Here is a 17478-nt window from a genome sequence, read left to right on the forward strand (position 1 = left end):
CGAGGATTGAGTTGCCTTTGCAATAGATAAGCTATCACTGTCTCCTAGGCTCACTCATCTCAATTGATGGGCATCCCTGCATCCAATTTTTTGCTTCCATAAAGAGAGTTGCTATAAATATTTTGGAACACATAGGTTCTTTTTCTTTTCCCCTAATCATCTTGGGAAACAGACCTAGTGGTGGTATTGCTGGGTCAGAGTATAGGTAGTTTAATAACTCTTTGGGCATAATTTCAGATTGCTCTCCAAACTGCTTGACTGATTTTCAAATTGATGCTACTCTGGGGATGGTGCCTTAAAACAAGACCTCACATTTTCCAGGTGGATTGGAGAAATGCTGAATTACCTTAGAGGTGCCCTAGCACCATCATTTTGCTGCTTTCATGTGCTTTGGAGTAATGGCACCTTCTTTTCACACATGGCCAACTTCTAAGCAACTCAGGAGGTGACTCACTAAATAGTATCTTTTTCTAAGTTATTAAAACATAAAAGAGAATATTTGGTGTGTATGTGTGACTCAGAACTTCTGGGCCTTCATATTCCACAGTACTAGTTTATAACAAAGAAATTAAAAAGTCATAGTGATACACATTCTTAAAGCCACATCCTGAAATGTGATCTCTTCCTTGGGGCTTCTTTTCTGTCCTTTAATGAATCACGGAATTTGAGAGTGAGAAGAGACGTTTTTGGATGCATCTCACAAGTGGTCATATGCCCTTTTCTTGAAGACCTTGAAAGTGGGGGAACCCAGATCTTCCCAATGAAGCCTGTTCTACTTCTGGACAGCCCTTACTTGGTAGATAATTTTTTCAGACATTAAGCCATAACCTTGTTTCGTTATAATCTTTGGGTTTTCCCTTTCCTACAACTCTTTTAGGGAGGATTTTAGAGATAATGATGTAATTTGGGATTGGGAGGCCTATATGCCAATATATATATAATATATTATATATGCAATATAGGATATAAATATATCACTAAAACTTATTACTTATTCACATAGATATTAGCTACAAAATTGTTTTTAATCCCAGGTCAGATTTTCCCATCCTACATCCCATTCCTGGTTGCCCAGTCAATGTGACCTCAGGGTCAATTTTAACATTAACTTATGTGAGGCTACAATTAAGTGGGTAAACTACTGCCAGCGTTCTCCTCTCTTCATTAGTTTATATAATTGAACGTTGACTCTGTAGTCAAGATAATGTGTAAATAGGAAGCATATTTCACAAGTGGGTGCAATTCCCAAGAAAACCCCTGTGTAGAGAATGTCTGTGGTTCAGTTGTTTTTCCAGTCATTTCTGACTAGTTGAGATGCCATTTAGGCTTTTATTGGCAAAGATCCTGGAGTTGTTTGCCATTTCTTTCTCTGGCTCATTTTATAGATGAGGAAATGGAGGCAAACAGGATTAAGTGACTTGTCCAGGATCACACAGCTACTAAGTGTCTGAGGACAGATTTGAACTTGGGAGTTTTCTTGACTTAATGGTGGATACTCTATCCACTGTGCCATCTAGCTGCCTTATCATAAGAGAGTAGTTACATATAAAAACTCCTAGAGGAAGTGATATTTTCCTTAGGGGTGACCCAAGTTTTCACTTGTAGTTCTTGAATGCAATGGAGAAGATGAGAAGGGAAAGTTAAAATGTTGCTAACTTGGATAGGGTCTTCTCTGTGGAGACTGGCTGCATATGCAATGAAAAGTCACATAAGCCCCACTTCTCTCTACCGTTTCCAGAACCAAAGGGTTGAATTCCCTTTTCCTAGCTCCTCCTTTTCTTTCTTCCCCCCAGATTTATAGATATGCTCTTTATTTTCTCCTTGAATCTGGTACCCATCTGATACTTAAGGAATGATAAAGTTAACATTTGACTTGGTTGTTGGGCTTGATGATTCAGAGGGGACAGAGGCACAGATATTTGGGGCTTCTTGGAGATCTGGAGGGAGATGTGCTGCAGAGCGTTGTCCCCTTTGTCCTCTTAGAAAGAAACGATGGTGTCAGAGAAGGAGGAGATGGGGAAGGGGAGAGAGACAGAGACGAGTTGGGAGGACAGAGGCCAGCAGAGACACAGAGAGAGACAGAGACAGAGAGAGGAAAAGGATTTAGAATATCAGGGAGAGAAAGTGGAAGAAGAGACAGAATATAACTTCACTTGGACCTAGAGAAAGACCCAGAGACTATTTGTGTAGCCCCCAGGGGGAAGAAGGATCAGCAGCACATTAAGGGCAACCTATAATGGAAAATAAGACATCTAACTTTTTGCTAATACTATGCATTATGTGGACTTGTGTAGGTCCAGAGGGAAGTTGGGGATCCAGAAGAAGTGATTGCCTTCTGAAAGAGAAGAATTTTCCTTATTGCTGAAGGGATCAATTAGGAAACTTTTTTATATCTTTTACTACAACAATAAAATCTGTACTATTTCTGATGTCCCGTTAGCTTCAGGGTTTGTTAAGGTGGCAAAGGCCCTCAGAGAGAGATTAATCAGATAATGAAGTTCCTAGGCAGGAATCTGGGTAGGGCAAAGTGAATTATAGAGATTGTTATTGAGAGAAGCTCCCAGACAAACCCAGTTCCTCATATGGAGGGGCCAAGTCTTAATTGATTCATGGGTTATGCTTCTACTAATTATAATTTACCCAAATCTTCTTTCATCCTCTTCTCCTGCAGTCATTTAGACAATTGATCACTTTTACCTTTATTTTTTTTTAAAAAATCATATTTTATTGCTACAAAGTGAATGGCTCTGTATTGTAGCCTTGGATTCTTAGGGTTCAGTGTGTGACTATGAGGAATGGGTACACATTTACTGGTTTGGAGGAAGGCTATATTTGGAAAATTGACTGGGAGGCCCATTCAAATTTTCTTGGAAGGCTGTTGAGTTGTGAAGGCCGCATGGCAAGCCTGTGCCAAGCCTCCAATTAGATTAAGGAATTCTTGAAAGTCCAACTGCCCATCACAGTTGAGGTCGAGTTTCTTCATCATTCGGTCCAGAACACCAGGGTCCTGATTCTGCAAAAATAATAAAAGAAAGTTCACATTTTGTGTCACATTTAATATTTTATGCCGATCTCTCCCTAAGATTGAAGATCATGTTGCTTATCAGTATATAAATATGCTGGGCATTCCACAGATTTGGGTCCTTAAAATAAGTTATACTTCCAGAATAAATGAAGAAAATAATATTTGACAGAGGTAAGCTAGATTTTTACTCAGAGAAATAGAGTGTCTATAGAACAGATCTTGGGAAAAGTGAATGAAATGTAGGTATTGCCACATTGGGCTCCATTTCCTTTATTTTTCTATGTCTTCTGTTTGAACAGTTTTCTAAATCTACCCTTCCTATATCCCATTTATGAATTTCAATAGGGATAAATATAAAGTTTTACACTTGAGTTCAAAGGATCAGTTTCCTAATTAACAGGGTGAGGAAGGCATGGCGAGAGAGAGAGCAATTCTCCCGAAGTTCTAGGAGCTTTAGTGGGCTGAAAACTCAAGATGAGTCAGTAGTGTGATGTGGCAGTCAAAAAAAAAAACAAACATTTGGGGCTATATTAAGTGAAGCGCTGAAGCATGATTTCCAGAAATAAGGCGGGAGAAGTTCTTTTTTACTCTGCCTGGGTCAGACCACACCAGGAAGATGGTTCTAGGCACTGTACTGGAAAGGACATTGATAGGTTGGAGGGGGCAACTAGGTGGCACTATAATTCATAGAATGCTGGGCCTGGAATCAAGAAGACTTATCTTCATGAGTTCAAATCCACACTCAGATACTTACAAACCATGTGATTCTGAGCAAATCACTTCACTCTGTTTGCATCAGTTTCCTCATTTGTAAAATGAGAGGGAGAAGGAAATGGCAAACCACTTCGGTTTTTTTGCCAAGAAAATACCAAAATAGGTCACAAAGAGTCAGACACAACTGAACAAGAACAATAATAAATTGGAGAGCATCTGTAGAAAGTTAAACAGGATGGAAAAAGAGTAAAATCCTTGTCATATGAGGATTAATTGAAAGGAGTAAGAGATATTTAGTTTGAAGGAGACATTGGGAGTGGGGTTGGCACGGGCATGATAACTGGTTTAAGTATTTGAAGGGCTGTGCTATGGAAGAATTAGACTTGTACATCTTAGTCTCCCAGAATTAATGGGTTGAAATAGCAAAGAGGTGAATTTAGGCTTGATGGAAACTTCCTGACAATTAGAGCCATTCAAAAATAGAATTTAATATTTTGGGAGGATGGAGTAGGTCACTCTTCATTGGAAATCTCTAAGCAAAGGCTGAATAACCACTTGCCAGGTTGTTAGAGTGGGTATTCTTTTTAGATATGGGTTGGACTAGATGGCTATTGAAGTCTCTTCCAACTGTAAAATTCTGTGATTCTATCATTTCTCTATAACATATGCTAGAATCATGGACTTTCAGCATTGGAAGGGATCTTAGAGGTAATCTATGGAAGTAGTGAACCCCTAACTCCATGGGAATAGAGACTAGAACTATGATTCATTGGTATAAGAGATTCATAAGTGAGGAAATTCTATCTATCAGTGCCAGTTTTTACTTTCTCTGCAGTTTATAATTCTAGGAACTTGCCAATTGCATTGATGGGTTAAGTAACTTGGCTGAAGTCACACACTTCGGGTGTTTCAGAGATGAGACGTGGTTCCAGTTCTTCTAGATTCCATGACCATCTTGATACCCACTTACAATATTGGTCATCTAGCTTCTGCATGAAGACCTTCACTAATAGGGAATTTGCTTTGATGCAGCCCCTTCCATTTCGTTTATTTTTCCTTTCTTCCTTCCTTCCTTTTTCTTTTTCTTCTTAAGCAATTGGGGTTAAATGACTTGCCCAGGATCACACAGCTGGGAAGTGTTTGAGGGCAGATTTGAACTCAGGTCCTCCTGACTTCAGGGCTGATTCTCTATCCACTGTGCCACCTAGATGCCCCAGCTGTTCCATTTCTAGATAGTTCCAATTGGCACAAATTTTTCCCCTTATAATGGGTTGAAACCCATTGCCTCTCTATAACTTTTACTCTATTGGTCTTGATTCTATCCCCAAGGGTGAAGTGGGCTAGATAGAATCTGACATAAAGCAGCTCTCCATATATCTGAGAATAATGATGTCATTTCTTCAGGCTAAAAATCTTTAACTTTTTCAACTATTCTTCTAATGCGATGGTTTTGAGTTTCCCCACTTGGACTTCCTGTTTTTGATGAGCTTTGTAATGATAATGTCTCTTCTAAAAAGCAGAACACAAAAATTAATTCTATGGGTGTGGTCTGACTAAGGCAAAATATTATAAGACTGTCACTATTCTTGGGTTTATTCTGGACTTTTCTATTAATAAAGCCTAAAAACCCACAGGCCATTTCAGTTACCATCCCTACCCTATGGAGTCATATGTAGTCAGTCCACTAAACCTCTCAAGGTTTTTTTTTTTTTTTTCATATAAATTGTTTTCTAGCTCCATTTCTTTCCTCCCATCTTTTACTCTTTTTTTTTTTTGGAACCAAGTGTAAGGACTTTTTATTTCCCTCCATTAAATTTCCTCCTGTCAGCTTCAAGCTACCATTTGGGCTTTGTTGGATCATTTCAGACTGTCAGTCAAGATACCTGTTGTCTCTCCAACTTTGGAGAGTAGCTCTCATTTCTGGTCTGTTCAGTGACTAAAACTATAGGCAGAAGGTTTAGGAACTGTTCTCTAGTACCTGTGAGAAGGAGGCCAGTTCTGTATGCATGAAGCTCAGGAACTCGGTCTTGGAGAGGGTGTTTGGAGAGTTCGTAATCTCCCGGCCAGCATACCTCTGGAAAACAGCTATCATGGACTCAATGCATCTCTCTGTTTCAGTGGGGGTGACTTTTTTGGCCTTTGGAAAGGAAACAACAGGTATAGATTATAATCAGCAAAATTATAATTAGTAATGTAATTATGGAACACATAAGTGAACTCAGTTGGTGTGAGGAGAACATTTTAATACAAAAGAGTAAGAAGGATTTTCCCATGGATAGGGTTTTCTTTAGGAACCTTTGGTTCTAAGCCAAATAAAATTATGTTATGTTATGTCCTCTGTCCCATTTCCTTGATCCCTATATATTGTTCACATTTAACAATAAATAGTGCTTTGAGGTAGGTACCAGGAGGTAGTTAGTATAAGTAATCTTATCCCCATTTTATAGATGAAGATACTGAGGGAGAGGCTATGTCTTGTCCAAAAAAAATTGTTTTAGCCAAGTATTTGGAAGATTGTTGCAAAGAAGATTTAGGTTTATTCTGCTTGGTTGTAGAGAACAAAACACATTATAAACCAGGAGAAGTATTAAAGAGACTCATTTATGCACACAAGGAAAAATTTCCTAATGACTTAGAGTAAAATGCTTAGGGAGAAGTAGTGAGATTTTCCTATTCTTCCTCTCCCCAGTGCTGCAACCTGTTATACATAGCTTATCACGGGCAATAAGAGCAGTGAAAGGCATGTATCTTTATTATTTGAAGAATTTTAAATTGTATCTAAGGAACCATCATAGAATAAGAAAGAGTGTTTGATTCAGATTCAGAGGACCTTCTAACTAATGCCCAAATCCTGCCACTTATTTGTTGTGTAATTTTGAGTAAGTCTTCTGTGCCTCAGTTTCCTACTTTGTAAATGAGGGCATTAACACTTGTACTCTCTCTCTCACAGGATAGTTGTGGAGGCAGCACGGTGGCTCTGGAATCAGATGATCCAAGATCAAGACCTACACTGTCACTTACTACCTGGGGGTCTTGGGCAGGAAACAATTTCTCTGGCTATCAGTTTCCCCATGTAAGAATATGGATTCTCCTGGTCCCTAAGGTCTGCTACAGCTTTATGTCCACGATCCTGAGTATAAGAACTTATAAATCTGAAAGAATCCCAGACTATTGAAAGCTTCAACAGCCGCAAGCGCTGTTACCCACAAATGGGGTTTTTTCTCACTACAGAAACCATAAGAAAGGGAGCAGAAATCCAAAGGAGTGTGGACCTGGGTGGGTTCCCTCCTCTGGTGGACAAAGAAAATAAACGCAGCCTCTTAAAGAATTTAAAGGGTTGTCTGATCTATGTCTGGCCACGGGACCCAGATGGCTCCAGAGGAGAAAATGAGGCTGGTGACTTTGCACAGCCCCCCTCACTTCAATCCGATTCACTTGTGTGTCAAGGTCTCCCCGAGAGAACAAAGGACAAATAACAAGGAACCGCCAGGGGGCGCCAGGGTGGATAGAGGGCCAGTTCTGCAGTCAAGAAAACTCATCTTCCTGAGCTCAGATCTGACCTCACACATTTGACTAGCTGTGTGATTCTGGGCAAGTCACTTCACCCTATTTGCCTCAGTTTCTTCATCTGTAAAATGGCCTGAAGAAAAAAATGGCAAATTGCCAAGAAAATCTCAAATGCAGTCACAAAGAACAACTCAACAATAATGAAAGGGATTCAACCAAAGAAAATCTCAACATTATCTTAGGTCCCACTAATAGCCCATTATTTGTAACGATGATAATTGTGATGGTTTGGGGGCTTGTGAGCTGCCCAGAGTCCAGAACCAGAATACTTTCCTGTATTCACTCAGTTTTTTGGGGTCAGGGAAGCTTTTCTTGATCTCCTCCCAGTTTGTGCTCTCTCCCCTTCTTGCCCCCAAATTTCTTTGTTTTTACTTATCTATGGACTTCCTACCTCCTTACCCCTAATAGATAGAATGTAATATCTTTGAAGGTGGGAACTGTGCTAACAGGATTGTGCCTTGTCCACAGTAAGCACTTAGTAGGGGGGTTATTGAATTGAACTGAAGAGGCAACAGATTCCTATATGGTTCCCAAAAAGAACACTTTGGTGGGAAGGAAATGGGTCAGTAGGTGATGTGAGATGAGTATGGGCTCTCTCTCTGTCTCTTTATCTTCACCTCTGTCTGGCCCCTGTTCCATTAGTTCTTCCCAAGATCCCGAGCTGGGGTGACATAGTTTAGATCCCCCTTAAATCTCCTGGTTTTGGATAAATCCCCTTCCCCATCTAGATAAGATAAGTCAAAGGTGGAATTTTTCTAAAGGTACTTTCACTAAGAAGAACAATAAAGAAAAAGCTAATGGAAAATAAAAGAATTCCTCCAGATAAAGCTCCAGAGTGAAGAATTCCTCCAGATAAAGCTCCAGAGTTCTCTTTTCCTATCTTTAGTTCCTAACTTTACCAGAGCCATTGTCTTTTCATCCTAACAGAATGAAAGAAACATGTGGCCCAGGGAGGGGCTCTGTTTGGGCTGGGCTGGATGAGTCACCGATTGTTAGACTGGCTTTCATTTGTGAGACCTCTGTGCTCCTTTTTGGTTCTCACAGATGCTTCTACCTCTTTTCTCAGCTGTCTCACCAGATTCCAAAGTGGTTTTCTCATTTTGCTTCATGTTTCCAGAAGTCGCAGCTCCCCCAGCCCCAAGAGTTTTGAATGGGAATGTTGTAATTTAAAGGATTTTTCTCTGCAAGCTCTAGTGGATCTGGTGGAGACAATGATAACCTCTGTACTCTTTTTTTTTTTTTTCACCCTTAAAGTTTCTAAAGGAAAAGATTGAGAAAGAAGAAAGGAGGAAGTGGGGGAAAGGAGAGATTGCTTCAAAATTAAATGTCTGGTGTGCTAGCAATATCACTGGGTTTGAAGGGACCTGGGTTTAAATGCTGGCTTTTTAATCTGCAGGGCCTTTGGACAAGTCCCAGCCTTTATGAACCTTCTTACCTCTCTATAAGGGGTTGGGCTTGGGGTCCTCTAGAGTCCTTTCCAATTCTGAATCTATAATCTTAATGTAGATAGGATCATCTGTGTATCTGTGACATGTAGGAGAGATGGACTATTTGTTCTCTCTAAAGAAGATTTAAAAAGAGCTTCCCATTTACTGGATGACTTGCCTTAGGCTTTGAGCCATTCACACATGTGATAACTTATCACTAGATAATATCCATGAGTTATGGGGAGTGGATTTCTGGAACCAAAGACATATTTGTGAAAAGTAATTTTAAGGGAAGGATATACTGGAAAATAAAGATGATAAATAACAAAAGACATCAATATATTTTGTCCAAAAGGAAAAAAAGGCAACCCCCCCTCCAAAAAATAAAAGAAAAAGGAAAAAAAAGTAAACTCATATTAAAAAGTATCTTCCCCCAAAATGTCTACTTTGTCTTGTGATTCTCTGATCTAAGTTCTAAACATGAGTAATGAATGTTATCAAGGAGAAAGAGAAATTCTATTAAAAGTGGGGAGGGGTGTGGCACATAGGAAGATTGCACATTGGGAAAAAAACCACTCCAAGAAAACCAAACTACCCTCAGATATTAGAAAGGAAATCGATTTTGGAGATGAATGAAAAGGCAAGATAGAGGAATAAGAAAAGAGAATAAATCTAGGGAAGGATATAATCAGTAGAGTTGGGAGAAGAGGTTTGGGTTAGGGCAAGGCGTATGTCTAAATCAGAGAGAATTTCCCAATGTGGAGTGATTACACACACCAGGAGAGATGAGAGGCTTGTTAAGGGGGCACAGGAAATATTTGGTAAATAATTTATTATGATAAAATTTATTATTATTGAAATTAATTAATCTGTTTTATTTCTTAGTTCCTTACGCATGGTAAACTCTAGAATTTTGTTTCATATTGAAGGAGTATGAGAAAGCTCATTAAAAATTAAAATACTCAAGGATCAAAAAAAAAAAAAAAGAATGAGCTCCCTTGGCCTGGACTCAAGAAAGAATGCAAGGGAAAAAAAGAGTTGAAAGAGGGATAATTTAGAGTCTGGGACTGGGGCTCCTCCCACATATTTGGCTGTGGTTAGGCTTAGCTACAGTATTTTGTTTCAGTGTTTTTCTCCCTTGGCAGCTGACCAGGGTTTAAGTGAAACTCCATTTCTTTCTCAGGATTTGCAAGATCAAATCCCAAATTTTCCCTTTTTGGGAACACACAGTCAGGTCTCTCTGGGCTTCCTTAGCCACAGTCCCCCAAATCCTCTTTCTTCCTGTGGTTTTTGCTTGGTCCCTCCCAGCTCCTTTGGGTGAGACCTGCCTTGGGGCCCCTCAGATATGGAAAGGAAATCCCAGTAATTATTTGCATTATTATTATGCCTAATATTAATGAATGCTCAGGACCCAAGAGGGATGAGGAAGTAGCCAATTACACCTTTGATCCCTTGCCAGGAAGGTTTTTAATCTCATTCAAAGTGCCCAGTACAACTATCAGAGGAGAGGGATCTTTCCCTGCCCCCTCATTCCTCACCCCTCATCTCAATTAATGAGAAGGTTGGAATCTCACACCCATGTTCTTGGGATGAGTATGAATCTAGGACTCCTTCTCTCTCCAGCTTCCCCCCCCCCCCCAAACTGAGCAAGAAGCCTTTTTTCTTTCTTTCTTTTTGCAAGGAGAGCAGACAAATGAGAAATGACATTCCAGAAACCTGTTGGAAACTCTGCTGCTGCTTTGGGGTCAAGAGGAAGACAAATAAAAAAAAAATTACTTTACCATTGTTGAGTGAAGAGAGACTGGAAGCAGGACTTCTAGCAAGTAGCGTCAGAGAGCAAGCAAATGCTATAAGCAACGGATTTGTGGGGCTCCGAACTTATCTCTGGATGACCAACACCCCTTTCGCTTGGGTTACATTGCTCAGGAGTTAGTCAGACAGCCCCTTCTCTCTGGTTGGCCCACATGATTTCCTGCAGATCTGAACGTGTCTAAGCACATAGCCACACCTAACACACACACACACACACACACACACACACACACACACACACACACAGAGACAATTCAGGGAAAGCTTTTATTATTATTTTTTTGCTTAGCTTTTTTTTGGGAGGGATTTCTCTTCCCTTAAGAAAAAGAAGCCTAGGACTTTTATTATTTTTTTTCTTTTTCTTTTTTTTTTTCTTTAAAGGGAAGTCATATATAAAAAAGGCATAGTTTTTGAGAATTGTTCCTCTTTTGTAATTATCCCCAAAACTTTCCCTTTCCTATTTGGTAATAATAACGATTGTAATAATTAACTCACACAGACCTGTAACATTTTATGACTTACAGAACTTCCCCACAACACTCTTGTAAAGTAAATATTCCAGGTATAATTATTTCCGTTTTACCAATGAGGAAACTGAGTCAAGAGCATTAAGTGGTAGACGTCTTTCCTAATTCTCCCAGTTGCTAGAATTCTCTACCCCTCCTTCAAATGATCAGGTATTAATTTCCTATGTAGCAATATGTAAAGCAGCTGAGCTTCAGATTTGTGAAGAAATATTGTACGTTGCTTACTCTATGACAGGCATTGTGTTGAATACTTACAAATATTATCTCATTTGAGGCTAATAACAAACTTAGGAGAATGTTATTATTATCCTAACTTTATGTTACAGTTATCTTTTCCACACCCTGGAGTTAGGTGCTTACTCAATCTGGAAAATCCCTGTAAAGTGTTTTGGCCCTTCCTTTGTACTAGAGAAAAAGTTTGAATTATTATGCTATTAAAAGATAAACTATATTGATATTATACATATATTTTATATATTTGTGAGTTTCTTAGCTTTTTCTGTATTGTCTGTGGCTTTTGTACAATTCCCAAATTTCCATTTAATTTCTCATGATATCCCATGATAGGGAAAGTTACAATGTGGAAGGGATACCTAGAGAAAACTGAAACTGAGAAAGGGCAAATGACTTCCCCAGGATCATGCTGAAGAAGTGTCTGAAGCTAGATTTGAACACAAGACTCTGACTCTTGGCCTAGAGCTCTATCTATTACACCTCCAGATGCTTCTTCTGAGGAAGATCTGAGTCTGAATCCTGTCTCAGATACTTCCTAGCTGGACAAGTCACTTAACCTTAGCCTCAGTTTCCTCATCTGTAAAATGGGGATAATGATGGTACCTAACTAACAGCATGAATATGAGAATCAAATGACACAACATTTGTAAAACCTTTAGCACAATGCCTGGCACATAAAAAGCGCTATAGAATTGCTATCTTATTATTACTGTTACTGTTACCATCATCATCATCATTATTATATTTACCAATTTTGTTACTGGGCAAGTTATTTAACTTCACTGCTTACCTCAGTGTCCTCATCTGTAAATAGGGATAATAAGGGTACCTACTTCACAGGGTTGTTGTCAGGATTAAGTGAGATAACATTGTAATATAAATGCTAACTATTTTTAGTAGTAATAGTACATTATAATGGTTAGAGCAATGTCCATCCAGTAGGGAAAACCTGATTTTCTGTATGATCTTGGGCAAGCCCAAATTAGTTTCTCAGTGGCCTGGATAACTTCCTAAAGTTCCAAGTGTCAGAACAGTTGCCTGTTTTCATTGATAGGCACTCACTGGGAGTCATCTAAACCAATTCAATACCATGACTAATCCAGAGCATGTATATGTATGTGGGCATAGGATGTCTATTCCATGAGAATTTAAGCTCCATGAGGGCAGTGACTGTTCTATTTAGTGGCTTTTACATAATAGCTACTTAATAAATGCTTTGTGAAGCCATTCTCCAATTGATAAATGGATAAAGAGGATGTGGACAGATGATTTTCAGATAAAGAAATTAAAACCTTTCTAGTCATATGAATAAATTCTCTGGATTAGAGAAATGCAAATTAAGACAACTCTGAGGTACCACCATACACCTCTCAGATTGGCTAAGATGGTAGGAAAACAAGGATAAATGTTGGAGGAAATGCGGAAAAACTGAAACACTAATACATTATTGGTGGAGTTGTGAACTAATCCATCATTCTGGAGAGTAGTTTGGACCTATGCCCAAGGGACTATCAAATTGCATATTGTTTAATATAACAGTGTCACTGCTGAGTCTGTATTCCAGAGAGATTATAAAAAAGGGAAAAGGACCCACATGTGCAAAAATGTTTGTAGCAGCCAAACTGTAGCAGCAGTTTGTGGCAGGGAACTGGAAACTGAGTGGATGTTGGGGAATGGCTGAACAAGTTATGGGAATATGAATGTTATTGTTCTATAAAAAAATAAAACAATCAGCAGGATGATTTCAGAAAGGCCTAAAGAGACTTGCATGAATTGTTGCTAAGTGAAATGAGCGGAACCAGGAGAACACTGTACATGGCAACAACAAGGTTATGGAATGATTTACTCTGATGGACGTGGCTCTTTCAACAGTGAGGTGATTCAGGCCAATTCCAATAGACTTGTGATGGAGAGAGCCATCTGAATCAGAAGGAGGAGTATGGGTATTGAAGGTATATCACAACATAGTATTTTCGCCTTTTTTGTTGTTGTTTGCCTACTTTTTTCTCTTTCTCTCCTCCCCCCGCCCCTCCTTTTTGATCTGATTTTTCTTGTGCAGCATGATAAATGGGGAAATATATATAGAAGAATTACACTTGTTTAACATATATTGGATTACTTTCTATCTAGGGGAGAGGGTAAAGGAAAGGGAAGGCAAAAATTTGAAACACTAGATTTTGCAAGGGTGAATGTTGAAAATTATCTTTGCATGTATATTTTGAAAATAAAAAGCTATTATTTAAAAAAATAAATACTTGGTGATTGATTGATTGACTCTGGCCTTGATCCCCATTTATTCCTTGGATTTGTAATTTTGGTTCCCCTAGAAGCTTAGATTTCTCCTCTGCATCATTAGGCTGTCACAGACAAGTCTTTCTTCTTTCATAACCAGGCCTTCATGTTACTTCCTGGACATCTCCACACCATACCATTGCCCTCCTCTAAAACTGCCCCTCCTTTATGTATTATCTCCCCTCTCTCATAAAACACAAACTTTGCCATCATGTATTTGTGTTTCCATTGCGTAGCACAGAGCTTGGCACATTATAATTGATTAATAAATTTCTCTCTGTGTGTCTCTTTGTCTCTAATTCCCTCCCACTTCTCTGTCCTTCTCTCTTTGTCTGTTTCTCCATAAGTGACTTCTCTGTGGTGAAACAGCCAGTAAGCGTAGGACTTATGATACAAAGCAAGATCTTCTGACTTCAACACTAGTGTTCTTCATATCATAAAATTTGGAGCTGAGAAGAACCAAAATTATCATATAGTTTTTTTTTTATAAATGAGGATATTGAACCTTAGAGAGAGGAACTGAGTCATAAAAGTTGTCCAAGTTCACACAGAAAATAAATAGTAGAGCTGGAGTTCAAACTCAGGGATTCTTTACTTGTGCTAATTTCCTACTAACTTGCTATTGTTCAGGAATTAGAAATGAATCACAAGATTTATTTTTGTATTTAAGATGTATGGGGACAGCTAGGTGGTGCAGTGGATAGAGCACCAACCCCAAAGTCAGGAGGACCTGAATTCAAATCTGATCTCAGACACTTCACACTTCCTGGCTGTGTGACCCTGGGCAAGTCACTTAACCCCAATTGCCTCAGGAAAAAAAAAGGATGTATGTAAGATTCTTTATTATATGTAGGTCCAGAGTTCTAGAATGCAAAGAACTGGGACATTATGCTTAGTATATACTAAGGGAATTCAACAATCACAGCCAATGATGTATAGTAAAGTTCTGGGCTCTTCCTTTAAGCCTTCCTTAGTTTGGCAAAGTCTTGCTCCCTGACATTAGAAATAGCTAGAGAGAAATCAACCTTTCCTTTCTAAAGCTCGGAATAAGCTGAGGTTTTCGAGGAAAGCTAAGAATAACAAAAGATTAAAAAAAAGTTTTACGGGGGTGGATTGGAGAGAGGATCAAAGAAATGAGAGAGCTGCATCTTGGGACCTAGAACAACACTTCTTAAACTGTGGGTCTGTGACCTCATGTACTGAAGGTGTGGGTTGTGAAATTATGGTTTATTAACAATAAGTATTTGGTATGTATACCTTTTTTATATGCCATATACCTGGGATCTTGTAAAGATTTCTCCAGGGAAAAGGGGTCATGAGTGGGAAAAGTTTAGGAAGTCTTAGTCTGGGAGCTCTGGTAGGTAAGTGGGGCAATTGCAAAGTGGATATAATTGTACTTATTGGTAAGAACAAAATGGTGACAACTGGACTTCCTAGCTTTCACTCTTTTGATTTTCCTCACTTTCATTCAGTGTTCCCAGGAAGGCTCTAAGACAGATATATGCTCATTCCTCGTATCCCAAGAGTTTTTCCTCTATTTATTTAAAGAAATTGATTTTTCCAAGACCCCATGATTATTCATTTCAAAAATGATTTTGTGTGGGTGACTTTGGATGTTGGGGTGAGGGTTAAATGCATCTGAAATAAGATGCATGAATTGTAAAGCATAGTGGAGAGAGGAGTAGCTTTCACACATCAATATATATTTCTCAATGAGATGAGAATTTTTTTTTTTTGTTTACTTCCTGTAACTGCTAGCTAGGGGCCCCAAACAAGCAAAAGATAACAATTGCCTGGAAACATATCCATATCTCCTCCATCTTTTAAAACGTCACCCCCCCTCCCCCAATAAAACACATTCAAAGACCTCGATTGCTTCATCTATGTCCATTATCTACTGTCCCATATCTCTTTTCTCTATCATGGCCACCTTTCTTGAGAAATCCTTCTATAATCTGTCATCATTTCTTCTCCTCCTCTCTTTCTACAAAACATTCCATTGTCTGGCTTCAGACCTCTTTATTTACCCAAATCCTCTCCATCTAAAATGATCATTGACCTCTCTCTTTCTAAATCTAATGGTCTTTTCTAACTCTTTATCCTTGTCCTCTGTAGCCTTTGGCACTATTTATTATCCCCTACTTGATATTCTCTTCTCACCAAGGATTTTGTGACTTTGCTCTCTCCTGCTTCTTCTGCTACCTGTCTGACTGTTGCTTCTCAGTCTTTTTTGCTGGATCTTTCTCCAAGTCAAGTCCATTAACAATGGGGGTTCCCCAAGGTTCCGTCCTGAATTCTTTTCTATACATTATTTTACTTGCTGATCTTGTCAGTATTTATGGATTCAAGGATCACTTCTAATCAGAAGACTTTCATGTGTATTTATCTATATCAAACCTTTCTCCTAATCTCCATTCTCACACCACTAAATACTTATTGTACATCTCAAAATAGATTTTCCATAGATACATATGCACACACATACATACCTACTACACACATGCAAAAATATAGTAGTTCTTTTCAAGATGGCAAAATGTTAGAACTTGAGAGGATGCCCATCAGTTGAGGAATGGCTGAAGAAACTGTAGTATATGAATGTAATGGAGTACTTTTATGCAGTAAGAAATGATGACCAGGAAGATTTCAGAAAAACCTGGAAAAACTTGTATGAATTGATGCAAAATGGAATGAACAGAATCAGGGAAACATCATACATAGTACTGGCAACACTATGTAATGATCAACTATGATTGACTCAGTTCTTCTTAGCAACATAATAATCCAAGACAAATACAAAGGACTTAAAAAGAAAAAAATGCTATCTATAATCAGATTTTTAAAAATTGATGAATTCAGAATGCAAATCAAAGCATATTTCCCCCATTATTCTTTATTGTGTGTTTTTTCTTTTTGATCTATTTCTTTTTCATAACTGTGACTAATATGGAAATATGTTTTACATGATAGCACATGTATAAACTATATTATACTGTCTATCATCTTTAGAAGAGGGAAAGGATAGGAGGGAGGAGAAAAATTTGAATTCAAAATTTTGTAAAAATGAATGCTAAAGTTTTATATATTACTAATGTAGTCTAGCAGCAAGTGATACAAAGAGAAATTCCATTTAAAATAACTATAGATAACATAAAATATTTGGAAGTCTACTGGCCCAGGCAACTATATGAACACAATAACAAAATGCTTTCTACACAAAGTCAAATATAATCAATGAAAAATAGTGCCCATGGGTAGGTTAAGCTAATATAATAAAAATGACAATACTATCTAAAGTAATCTTCTTATTCAGTACCATTCCCAAGAAATTATTTTATAGAACTAGAAAAAGTAATAATAAAGTTCATCTGGAAGAACAAAAAAGAATTTCAATGGAATTAATGAAAAAAAATGCAAATGAAGGTAGCCTAGCTGTACCAGACCTAAAACTATATTATAAAGTAGCAGTCATCAAAACCATTTGGTACTAAGAAATAGAGTAGTTGATCAGAGAAATAGGTTGGGTTTGTAAGACATAATAGTCAATGACTATGATAATCTAGTGTTTGATAAACCCAAAGACCCAGCTTCTGGGATTAGAACTCACTATTTGACAAAAATCGTTGGGAAAATTTAGAAATTAGTATGGCAGAAACTAGGCATTGATCCACATCTAACACCCTACACCAAGATAAATGGGGTTCATGATTTAGACATGAAGAGTGATACTATAAACAAATTATAAGAACAAAGGATAGTCTACCTCTCTGATATGTATAGAAGGAAAGAATTTGTGGTCAAAGAATAGCTAGAGTACATTATGGAATGCATTTTGATAATGTTGATTATATTTGACTTTGATTTATTTTGATATTTTTGA

General features: G+C 38.2%; 1 protein-coding gene across 1 annotated transcript; it reads right to left on the reverse strand.

The window, feature by feature from the left end:
* Positions 1–2689: 2689 nt before the first annotated feature.
* On the reverse strand, positions 2690–10658 carry S100A11 (S100 calcium binding protein A11). The gene is made up of 3 exons (XM_003769943.4): positions 10515–10658; positions 5718–5876; positions 2690–3013 (listed from the first exon to the last, which is right to left on the reverse strand). The coding sequence occupies exons 1-3, from the start codon at positions 10515–10517 to the stop codon at positions 2858–2860; spliced, it is 318 nt and encodes a 105-aa protein (XP_003769991.1). The 5' UTR covers positions 10518–10658; the 3' UTR covers positions 2690–2857.
* Positions 10659–17478: the final 6820 nt, after the last annotated feature.

Source organism: Sarcophilus harrisii, chromosome 4 (genome assembly GCF_902635505.1).
Source record: "Sarcophilus harrisii chromosome 4, mSarHar1.11, whole genome shotgun sequence".
Taxonomy (NCBI): Eukaryota; Metazoa; Chordata; class Mammalia; order Dasyuromorphia; family Dasyuridae; genus Sarcophilus; species Sarcophilus harrisii.

Coding starts and splice junctions, on each gene's coding strand:
- S100A11 (XM_003769943.4), bottom strand. Junction 3,014..5,717: donor AACTGGCCTCCTTCTCACAG/GTACTAGAGAAC, acceptor TTATTTTTGCAG/AATCAGGACCCTGGTGTTCT.